Source organism: Rhodamnia argentea, chromosome 6, assembly GCF_020921035.1.
Source record: "Rhodamnia argentea isolate NSW1041297 chromosome 6, ASM2092103v1, whole genome shotgun sequence".
NCBI lineage: Eukaryota > Viridiplantae > Streptophyta > Magnoliopsida > Myrtales > Myrtaceae > Rhodamnia > Rhodamnia argentea.
Window position 1 is genome coordinate 23,433,541 of NC_063155.1, and position 11,812 is coordinate 23,445,352.

Sequence of the window (11,812 nt, forward strand, 5' to 3'; positions counted from 1 at the left end):
AACCGTGGGCCCGGTCAACGGGCCGGTTCCAGGCCCACAGGTCTATTTGGCCACCTCTACTTTTTAGCCCTCATTGGCGGGCCTCGTGAGAGACCGACAGAGTCGGCCTCTGGTAGACGAAGAGGAGCGAAAAGGGGAAAATCCAAGAAACCGAATCGGGCCGACCGGACCGGCCCCATTTTTTGGGTCTTTGGCCCGGCCCCGAAAGTGTTTTTTTTATAATCCGGTCCGGTCTTTTGCGCTTCAAGAGACTGAAGCCCGAATGGCCCGGACCGGTCTTTCTTCATTCCCGCCTCTCTCTCGCTCAGCGACGCTCCTTCTCTGCCTCTCGCTCACGACGCTCGTCGCTCACCCTCTGTTCCTGTCGCAAGCGGCTCGACGGGCACCCTCAGTCCATCTCCACTCGGCTCCGTCCAACTCCTGACTTGGCCTCCGAAGCAGCCGCTGCATTTATTCTCAATGTCGTCCGTCGCCCCGGCCACCTCACGGCACCCGAGCCGAGCTAAGCGACGCCTCCAGCTATTCCTCATCTCCCTCTCTCTCAATCTGCTTGGACAAGCTCCGGCGGTTTTTTGTCTGCAAGGTAGCAGTCGTTGTATTTTCTTTTTCATTTTTTATTTGCTGTTGTCTAGAAGTCTAGAACTGCAAGTGGGGCCTATGGGTTGGTAAATTGCTTTGGCTTACTAGAATTGTAATACTCGAAATTGAAGGGAAAAAGAATTCGGTTTTGCTCTGCAGAAGCAAGACCCTTGCAAGTGAGTGTCTAATCCTCCTAGCAATAGAAGGGAAAAACTGAATGAATTGAAGCAAGGACATCCAGCATGAGTAAGGGAGGAAAATGAGAGTGTCGTTGTTGATCTGTCCGGTTCCGGTTCCGGTTCCACAAACTGGGAACCGACCCACCTTGGAACTGATCACCCCTAACCTATCGTTGTGTTTTGCACAGTGAATTCAGAATTATCCTCTTGCATTTGTCTTGTTTCTTGCAAGTTGCTCTGCCTACCCTCTTTATGTGGTAACCGCGCTGGTGTAGATACTCTTCAATTGCTAGCTCTTTCGTATTTCTTGCTCACTAGTTCTTCGACTTCACTTGATAAATTCTGTGCGAACTGTGCAAAATCTGAAGGAAAATGTATGTGGATCTTTGATTCAGGTTTGTGCACTGGTGAGGCCTGGTGCATTTGGTTCAAGTGTCAATTGTGAGTCTGCTGGAGGCAAAGCAAGAAAGCATGTTAACATTTGGCATGGATGCGGATGATAGAGGTCTTTCTCCTCTTTCGAATTCAGAAAAAAATATGTAGAATATTTTAGATGTTAATCTGGTTTGATACGTGCTGTTTGACTCGTATTTGCAACTGGTCGATTATTCTTACGTTCTTTGTGTATGATCTTTATAAAGTGCTTCCAGTGGAGAGCTTAGATTATGAATTAAATGACGAGGACGAGGAAGGGAGCACTGGAACTAGAAGAATGTCGAAATCTAAGAGTAAAGCAAGGGAGCACAAAGAGCAACTACAGAGACTTCAGGAAAAGGTGGGGCGTTTTACATTGTTATGTGACGATCATTGTCTCGTCAGATACCCAAGTGTCTTTGCTAGCATTTTTCATCATCTACTTTTATTAATTTGATGTTTGATGGAGTCAATTCAATCATCGCCCTCTTCTCTTATTACTTTACACAATGATGATTAAAGATGGAGACTATACAGAAAGGTCTGAATGACAATCTTAAGAGTTCTATATTCATTCAGCTTGTAGGACCACCCTCCATCTGTATCCTGGGCAGTTTCTCTTTTGTGTTTCTGCTTTTGGGGGTGAACGACCCCCTTTGTCCATTAAGATTTTTTTCTTACCTTTTCAGATTCTTTACATCATTACTCTATGAATTTTTTCTTGCAGGATCCAGAATTCTTTCATTTTTTTGAAGGAGCATGATCAAGAGCTTCTAGAATTTGATGATGAGGACACTGAGGTAAATGATGCCCAGAATCAACTGTCTATGAAGCATGTCCAAGCGAATTGTCTCTATAGTACCTTCCTAACTGTGTAGGAAAGTGCCGATTCAGACATCGAAGGCGGAGAAATAGTGGTGGACTATGAAAGTAGTCATGGCGATCTAGATTTTGAGGAGAAACCTTCTAAAAACATTGTCACTGCCGAAATGGTTGATTCCTGGTGTAAATCAATCAAAGAAAGTGGGAAAGTGGGAGCTATTCGTTCTCTAATGAGAGCTTTCAGGTGGCAAGCCACTATGGTGATGATGAGGGGGGTGAGTCTTCTGCAAGGCTCGGAACCATGTCTAGCAGTGTATTTAACAAAATCATGATCTTTGTGCTGACTGAAATGGATGGAACACTTCGGAAATTGTTCAAACTTCCAGCTTCTGGTGGCAAGAAAGAGACAATAAAAGACTTGATGGGCACAAGATAGTGGAAGAATTACAATCACATGGTTAAGTCTTACCGTGGCAATGCACTGAACATTCTGAACCAGATGACCGACACGGAATGATATCATTTACTCTAAGGCCTCTCAAATGTTCCACCCTATTGTTGGCCGCTCTTCCAAGCTTCTTAAGGAGGTACATTAAGGTATGGACTAATGTATGCGCTCCGATACTTTCTCTTGTCTTCTTTACCTCTTCGAAATCTCAGTGTGAGCATTCCCGTTTCTACTTAGCTTCCGGTCATAATTTTACATCTTCTCCAAGTTCTCGACACTCTGATGACAGTGCATATGTAAACTAAGTGGTTGCTATGCTTCTGATGTGACTCTACCATATGTACCACGAGATTCATGGGCTGATTGTGCCGTCTCTCATCATAGCACTAGCAGAGAGCATTGCATGCCTTTAGTCAGATAAATTGTTATGAGAGTTGCTAATTTCTTGAGCACTCAAAAAATTAGATACATTCGTTTGCTCTTCACTTCTGGGGTACAGGTGGAGGTGCATTACCTGTTGTCTCCTTCCTTTTCTTAAGGGACCTATGTGTTCGGATCAGTTCTGATTGTTTGGATGAATGCTATAAAGGCGTATACAAAGCCTATGTTCTAAATTGCCAGTTTGTGAATGCTACTAAACTTCACCGTATACAATTTCTTGGAAACTGTGTCATCGAACTTCTTGGGGTAGATCTTGCCACTGCATATTAACATGCCTTCGTTTTTATTAGGCAACTAGGAATGATTTTGCGAGAGGCGCTTACCATGAAGACTAAGGTACAGTTTGTCCTTTACTTTTCGTACATTATAATGACTCCCTCCTGATTTAGTTTTTGAGGCAGCTCGTCACAGCAAATTGAAATACACACTTTTATGTGCCCGTTGCTCCATTGCCTTTCCAACTGTATAACTCATCTATTCTTGCCTTATAGTGTGACATATGAGCTTCTAAGGGTTGGAACTAATATCCATGTACTTGATATAACTTGGAAGACTTTTATCTGCTTCACGTGGACGAAGAGTTTATCTACATATGCGTCTGGTAGTTTCTTCTGGTTTCCGATGGCTCTGCTTATCCTGATGGTGTTGTGCTCCTCTTGTGTAGGAAGCATTTCAAAAGGTTTATGAATGGAAGTTTATAAATTGCCTTGAGCTATGGGCTAGAGCTGTCTGTGCTTACTGTTCAGAAGCTGATTTCCGGCCTCTTGCCTATCCACTGACCCAAATAATATTGGGAGTTGCTCATCTAGTTCCAACTGCTCGCTATTTTCCTCTTCGATTAAGATGTGTCAGAATGCTCAACCGAATCGCGGCTGCAACTGCTACTTTCCTTCCTGTTTCAATGCTTCTTTTGGACATGCTGGAAATGAAAGAGCTGAATAGGGCTGCCGCAGGAGGTGTAGGCAAAGCTGTTGATTTGTGTACCGTCCTAAAGGTTGTTATTCTTGAGGAAAAAACCATCGTTCTCTTTTACAGAATTGCCTGCGAAGCAGAAAACCAAGAAGCGGAAAGCGTCGATAAAAAGGTCGAAGAAGAACTCTGAATCTCAAGGAAAGAACTCAAAGAAGCGGAAGAAGGTAACCGACAAGAAATACAAGATGCATCATTTGCGGTTTCCGGTTTGCGCGGTATATGTTAATTTTTGCGGTGTCTCTCATGAGATAATTTTGTGACGAGATGCTCCGGTCTTATTTAATCAATGTCAGCTTCGACAGTTTCCTTACCTAAACTAGTCCTATGATACCAGTGCGCCGCCTGCTTGGGAGGTCGACATTGGAAGAAACGAGCTCGTCATTTGTCAAGGAAATATCTACTTTCACCCTCAACTGATCAAAGAACAATAGCGAAAAATGAGACCTTTGTCTTCGTGAAATCTTGATAATGTTTCATCTCGATTTACAGTTGAAAACAACATTCGATGAGATCAAACCAGTTAACGAAACTCTTTGACGTGAATGTAAAAGTCCACTCATCATTGACATGTTACGTGTCTTGTTCATTTGTTATGGCTTCAACGGTTTTATAAATGAAAATGCAGAAAAAAGACGACAAATATTTAAATGGGTCATAACAAATTTAGTAGATCAGCATAATGGGTCTACAAAATAAATAGGTCAAAATACGTGGGCTATAAATGAGTCCATTATGAATCAATTTACCACTCATTTAAGACAACCTATTTAAGTGATCTCTTTCCTTTTACTATCAGGTGGACTTAACCCATTAAAAGACCCAACAATTTACAGGATTTTATAATTTTGTAATTTTTGTAATTTTTTTCTGAATTTTGTTATATTTTTTTATTTTATTTTTTTTTTTTTCCTTTTTTTTTTTTCAAAAAAGTCCGGCAAGGGCCTAACCTCGCGCATGGCCACTGAGGGCCTCGCAGCCCTCACCTCACTTCGTAAGGAAAGAAAAACACGAAAAGAAAAGAAAGAAAAAAAAAAAAAATTAGAACAAAAGGAAAAGGAAAGAATGAAAATGAAAAAACAAAAAAAAAATAAAAAAAATTATAAAAATTGTCCACTAAATTTGTATTGCATAGAAGTATTTTAGCAATATAATTTTTTTTATAAAAATAATATAAAATAAGTTTTCTTAAATTGAAATTTATAATGAGAGTGTATTAGCAATATGAGTCGGGATTAGATATGTGTTAGGTATGAATCGGATCGAGTGTACGTAAAAAAAAGTTACATTATAAATAAATAAGTCATAAACAAGTTAATGAGTCATTTTAAATTGGACTATTTATAACACGATCCAAACCCATTTGACAGTTCTGCTTATTTCTTGCGAGTTACTCTTATCTGCCACTCGTCAATTGCTAAGCTCTTCCGTATCTCTTGCGAGTGGAGACGGCCTCTTACCGACCGGACCAGCCCGACTTTTTCGGGTTTTGATTGTATCGGGCCCTGCCACCGGGCCTGAAAGTGTTTTTTCAGTTTTGGCAGGTCCGGACCGGCCCGAGTTTCTTTGTTTTTTGGATCATTGACCGGCCCGAGTTTATTTGGTATAAAAGGTCGGGATGTCCTGCGCTCTTGGCTTCCTGCTTTGGTCACAGTAGCAAGGAACCAGTTCTCCGTTCGAGCACTCTCGGGGAGCTGAGCAGCAGGCGCTCGCCTTTTCGATCAAACCCATCGTCCCCTCGAGAAGAAGAAGCAGAAGGCGGGGGCATTCCCGTTCTGAAATCCGCGCGTCTCTCTGTTTTGGCGAAGGTACTGCTCGGGAGAGGCTTTCGCTTCGTCCCCACCGATTCTCAGGCTTTTCTTCGTGCCTTGGCTCGAATTCTTGTCTAGTGATCCTCTTTTGTCTACCGATGGTCTGGGCGGTTTCTGTTTTGACTCTCTCGTGGTGCCATCTTCGACACCTCGACATTCGACCGTACCGCGCGGATGATGATTTCGCTGTGCTTCTCTAGTCGCGCGTTTTTCTTTCGTCGGATGGATTCCGTGTTTGTATCTGTCATCTGCGAAGGCGATTTCGTGTTCCTCTCTTGAGCATACATTGGCTCTCTGAGTTTGCACACCAATTGTTTGTTTTAGTGGTTGATAGAGACGCATTGGAGACGACTACTCTGTAATCTTTACAAATTACTCGTTTCTTGCAAAATTGTCGGTTCAAAAGTTATGCTCAATTGAGACTTGGTTCCAGAAATTGGGAAAATTTATGAATTTGGAAGTGATGCCTAAGTGCCATGGAAAAACTACCTGGTGCTGTTAAATGATAACGGGAATTCGTCTAACAAAACACATCTTTTACTGTGGATTTATTGGAGATCATTGAACACACATAATCTTGAGATCATTTGCTCCTAGATTTTGGCCGCTCCTTTCTTTTTTGCTTAAGCTACCCTAACGCTATTAACATTCACCTTCCCTTAGATGTGGCTTTTTGTTTAATACTACTGTTGCGTTAACTTTCTTAATAAACAACCTCTTCCTATTTCTCTTGCTTTCTTGCTTCTTTTATGAATATCCCCTTTGGTATCAATGACACGGGACCAGGGGTGGAGGTCTACTGCTTTGGAGTAGTTCTATGAACTTTTGCTTATCTACTTTTAGGTTTGACTGATTTACTGCCCTTTTTACGTGTTTAGGCATGGAGGAACAGTTCATTCTCAGGGTTCCGCCTTCTGTTGCCGAGCGAATAGAACGACTTTTGAATGAAGATGCATCTTCTTCTGATGACAAGGAGTTAGATTTATCTTTCTCTGGTATGAAACCTGTATCATCTGTGCCTATGAAAGAAATATAAGCATTTATGAAAAATTAAGCCCGCTAGAATGGAGATTATATCTAGTTGTATATCTTATCATTAACTATCTGCCAAGTAGGGTTGTGCACCGGTCCCAGTTCAATCCAGGAACTTGCCCAAACCAGCCTGGACCAACCGGTTCCGGGTAGGTTCACAGTTGAACTGAGTAGGTTCGCTGGTAAAAAAAAACCTGGGAACCGGCCTGGACTGGTTCGATTCTCTGTTTGAGTCTCTGAACTGGCGGTTCTACCTGGAAACTGCTTTGACCAGGCTGGTTCCCGGGTGAGCCAGCTTCTAGCTGATTTTTGGCCAGAAAGAGATATTGTTTCATTCAAATGAAAATTGTGGTTATGGCGAACTTGGGATGATTCAAACTCGAGCTGACCAAATTCGTTCGTGATACCCCAACCACTTCACCGGGAAAGTACCATTACATTGTATATCTCGCAAAATATGCCCCAACCACTTTGCCAAGGAAGTACCATTTCGTGGTGTATCTTGAAAAATAATCTTCATATACGACATATATTAATTGAAATTTAGAGAAGTTCAACCTACAAATAAAAACCTTACTGTATGTCCCCGTTCCTTCTAACATGCTGCTGTCTCTTTATCATCTAGTGCCTCTCTTTTTGTGTCTCTCTATCATCTCATGCTTGTCCCCTCTCTTTTTTTTCCATCAAAATGCTCATCCCTTCTTAAGTCTCTCCTTCATGAGTCGCACACGCTCACCGCCTCACCTTGCACTCGCCGGTCGCCAATGTCGCCTTGTCTTGCCACTGACGTTGCTCCTGCCTCAAGTCGCCCTCTCTCTCTTTACACACACATACACACGGGTTTAATTTTTGCGAAATGGCAAAACAAAAAAGACCCGGTTCCATCCCGGTTGGTTTGACGTCAGGCCAGTTTCCAAGGAATCAGATTTGTTTTTTGGTTCCACAAACTTTGGACAGGTCATGATCAGATAGGTTTCAAATATTAGTGCGGGAACCTGCCTATGGAAGCGATCACACGTACTAGAAAGGTTCTCAATTAGGATTATAGGCTTATTTAGGAATTACAGTTCCTGAAAGGAAAACTGACATTACCACTGGCGATTCTCTCCTTTCTTGGATGTTGGGATGGAACAGGATGGTCGTCTCATCATATTGTCATATCTGGGATACTAGTGAAAATGCCTTTTCTAGTAAGGTGCTGTTTGTTTTATTTAGTCATTCTTATGCTTTCATATTGCATAAGATAGGGGCAGAGTTGAATTTAACATCCTAAAAAGGCTTTGCATATTTTGGTTTCCGATTTGTTTTGTTTTCTACTTCTCTTGGCAGAGGATGGGAGAACTGGAACTTTTGTTATTGGAAATGACCGTTTCACAGCCTCTCTGATGGATCTACCAACTGTTGTAGAGTCTTACAAGACATTTGATGATACTAATTTAATTAAAACTGCCGACATTGGTCAGGTGAAGGTTATTTTTTCTGAGTTGCAGCACTTTTACTTCATCCGTGCTCTTTTTTCTGAAAAATTGTTCACATGTACAGATGATAATGGTCAGAGAACCAGGAGATCCTGCCCCAGAAGTGGTGGAGTACAGACATGGTCTAACTCCTCCTATGAGGGATGCACGCAAGAGAAGATTCCGCAGAGAACCTGACCTAAATGTAATAATCGTCTCCTCCTTCTTTGAGTATGTGTCTGTTTTTCTGCCCCCCTGCGGGATTGGGGGGAGGGGGGAATTTGATTAGGAATGGTAGGGAAGAAATAGGTTCTGCTATCTATGGTGAATCGCATTGTAAGCCACAAAGTTTCAACTTAGCATCATTAAAGTTGTTTGACATGGATTCATCACACATACTGATAATCTAACTGGTTGATGTGTGTTGAAGGCAATACCATTACATTTGTTTTTGTAGTTTCTTGATATATAATCACCTCATCTTCTTTACATGCTGCAGCCTGAGCTTGTGCAGCGTGTTGAAAAGGATCTGTTGAACATCATGGCTGGTGGGACAGCAGAAAATGCTGATATCCTTTGAAGCTAATATCTATTTCTTGATGCTATCAAAAATCTAATATCTATTCCTTATATAGTAGAAGTAGGCATATCAGCATCTGCTTGTTCATTAACTCGTATCCGTTGCTTAGGTTGGTCAATATGGGTTTTTGAGTGCCTTATGTGCTTCAAGCAAGGTTTCAAATACTCGCATTTGCTGATTTAATAGCTTTCATCACTTTCCTTGAGGCATCTAAGTTGTTGAATTGATCATCCCAGCACTAATGTCAAGGGATGAGTTGGTAATGCATATACTGAGTGCAGATATTCTAGTTTTCTCTTTTAGGTTCTTATTTACGGGAGATTTAGCATGTGAACTGTGTTTTTTTGCACAGATGGCAACTGCCATTGTTGGTTTCTAACCTTTTCCTTTTTTTGGGTGGTATCTGTGCGGATGTGCATCTTGCCTCTACCACATTGATTGAGGCACATCTACGTTGTCCAATCTATGATCACAGTTGTAAGGTCAACAAATGAATCTAATGCATATTAAGTAGAGAGGTTACGGTTCTCTCTTTAGGCTCGTATGGGACATATAGCATGCGAATCCACTTTATTACGCAGATAGCACCTGCCATTGTTTGATTTTTCCTTGATTTGGTGACGCACATGTGGACATGGCCGAGCAAGAGGAAGATGAAAATTCCCGCAAACCAGGCAAGAAAACTGCGCCTAAGCCCACTGCAAAACCCAAGGTGCCAGAGGCTGAGGCTAATGCGAGGGAACCTGAAAGAAGCGAATCTGACGAATCTGATGAATCGGGCTAATTTGGATATTTCTGTTTTCTCTTGCTAGACAGTGAGGTCTCAGCTAATTCCGTGAGAGGTGGGACTGTTTGCTTGTATAATGGTGGCTGTCCCCTTCTTCATTGCTACTACATCAAACTAGTAATACAAATGTATTGGGGGTTGGTACTTCTGGCATGTTAGCTCAAAGTCTTTTACCCCGTGGTATTTTGTAACCAAGTAATTATCTTGAATATATGAACTATTTCTCTATTTCCCGATGGCCTGGAAGTAACAAAAGAGACATCTTGTTCTCTCTTCAACAATTTATTATCCTTAATGAACCCATGTAGATCCAACCATCTGTCGAGGGAAAATGACTACTACCATGACTGGTTGCTTTGCTTTGATCGTGAATTGAAGTTATTTTGCAAGAACTGTTCAGGAAAAACTGAAATTCTGCGCTGAGACTTTGCTGTCTTGTGATCTTCTAACTCGACTCTCTTCAGTTGTGGCTGTGAATGGCCCTTGGGTTTTGCGTTTAGTACCATGCAGGCCCTAGCAGTAGCAGATACATCATGATCAACTGGAGCCCAAAATGCTTGTAAACTTGCCAGAAAGTGCGAACATATTGGGTTGGATCAGTCGGGTGCTCGGCTGTGTATCTTCCTGGCCCAGTTTTATCAGCTATGCCCTACTCGGTCCTTGGACTGGAAACGTAGTCCATAGCATCTTGGTAACCTTTTGTTTTTTAATTCTGGCTTAGACAGGTGATAATCGTATAGATATCTGCAGAGCCAGCTAACTTCTGACTTCCTTGCTGGTTAAATCATGGAAACTTGTCTCCAGGGAATATTCTACTCCCCATATGATTCATGCCTGTAATATGATTTGCCGCTGCTGAAAATGGTCCGAGCTATTTCAGATCCGAGTGTTCCGTGGTACCTCCAATGTAGTCTCAGGTTCGTTGCTCGTAACAGGTCCAATGGATGCAATCATTTAGGACCATTATTTCTGGGGACATTATGAGAACAGCAAATGCTGCTTCTTGGTTCAGGAAAGTACCCTTTCGTGTCGGAGGGGTCCGTGAGGACATCTTGTTCGATCATAAATCTCGCAGCATCTTCTTAACATCGGTGGTTGAAGGAAAATCAATATTTTTCAAGGTTGTCCAGATTCCTTATAAGAGCTATTGTTTAGAGGAAGATTGCGGAAGATCGCGAAGCGACCTGCTCTAGAAGCTTACTACAAAGTTGTGACACGATCAATGTCGTGGGGCTAAGAGTTTGATTGGCATTGTGCCTCATGGTGTGTTGAATGGCTTTAGTTTCTAACTGGGTAGGGTTTGGTTGGTAGATTTGTGAAGAGATGCCAGCTTGCTCATTAGGTAAGATTAGGGTGTTGAGTATTTGACTTTGTCCGTGTTCTTGGAAGGATTCAAATCTCTTGGCTAAATCTTCTCTCAACTTAAAGAATCGCCTTCCTTGGTTTATTAAATGGTCAAACCATAATTCTAATCAAGATTTCAACTGTCGAACTCAAATGGGTGAACTCATCTCATCTTCTCAAGCTAATTCTAATTGGTTTTTTTTTTTTTTTTGCCAAGAAGTTCCGACACGAGCCCTCTTCTGTTTAACGTGTGCTGGATCACGTGAAGCCCTACTTAGTCCAGTTCATTTCACACAGAGGAGGAAGCAAAACCAACCATCTTTGCTGGTTTTCGATTTCTAAGCCGACGTTTCTTGCTTTCTCGTCGATTCTTTTTGAGTGCTTTCAGACGCAAGTTGGTTTGGTCTTTGCATTATCGATTTCGCCATTGACGTTGTACTTAAAACAGGTGTACATAAGATGTAATTACCTGTCGCACGGTCGTTTTATGTTTATGGAACTCACTAAACGTGCCTCGTGGGACACAAATGAAGCAGCTTGTGATCATCCGTTCCCAACCATTGAACCTCATTTCTTTTAGAGACTCTTCTTTGAGGCAAAGAAACTGTGGAAAATTGTCAGAAAATTCCTAAACCTTCTGCATTTTTGTCAATTCAGTCCTAAACCTTTTACGTTTATGCTAATTCAGTCCATCCAGCCAATTTTGGTAAATTAATGCTGACGTGAACAATTTTAATACTATTTTAATATTTTCTTTAAATTATTTTTTTCTTTCTCTTTCCTTTGTTCTTCCTCTAGTTGGTCGCTGCGCGAGACCGGCTAGGGGCTAGGGCCGGCGAGGTCAACATCGCTAGCCTCGGGCGAAGCTCACCCGCATTTGGCCCGAGCGAGGTCGGGCCTTGCATGGCTAAGGCGAGCCTCATTGGCCCTAGCCTCATTGGCCCTAGCC

At 42.0% G+C, this 11,812-nt stretch overlaps 1 protein-coding gene and 1 pseudogene across 3 annotated transcripts; both read left to right on the forward strand.

Moving 5' to 3' along the window:
• Positions 1-374: 374 nt before the first annotated feature.
• On the forward strand, positions 375-3,985 carry LOC115753210 (annotated as a pseudogene).
• Positions 3,986-5,522: 1,537 nt separating this feature from the next.
• On the forward strand, positions 5,523-9,745 carry LOC115753248 (transcription initiation factor TFIID subunit 7). Of its 3 annotated transcripts, none has more exons than XM_030691780.2 (6): positions 5,523-5,660; positions 6,542-6,658; positions 8,025-8,158; positions 8,238-8,357; positions 8,652-8,721; positions 9,359-9,745. In XM_030691780.2, exons 2-6 carry the CDS (start codon positions 6,544-6,546, stop codon positions 9,514-9,516), a joined length of 597 nt encoding a protein of 198 aa, XP_030547640.1. In that variant the 5' UTR covers positions 5,523-5,660; positions 6,542-6,543; the 3' UTR covers positions 9,517-9,745. The 3 variants fall into 3 exon arrangements, with proteins under 3 accessions (XP_030547640.1, XP_030547641.1, XP_048137246.1); XM_030691781.2 differs by having other exon boundaries at positions 5,523-5,655; positions 6,540-6,658; XM_048281289.1 differs by lacking the exon at positions 5,523-5,660 and adding an exon at positions 5,878-5,896.
• The last annotated feature ends 2,067 nt before the right edge of the window (positions 9,746-11,812 follow it).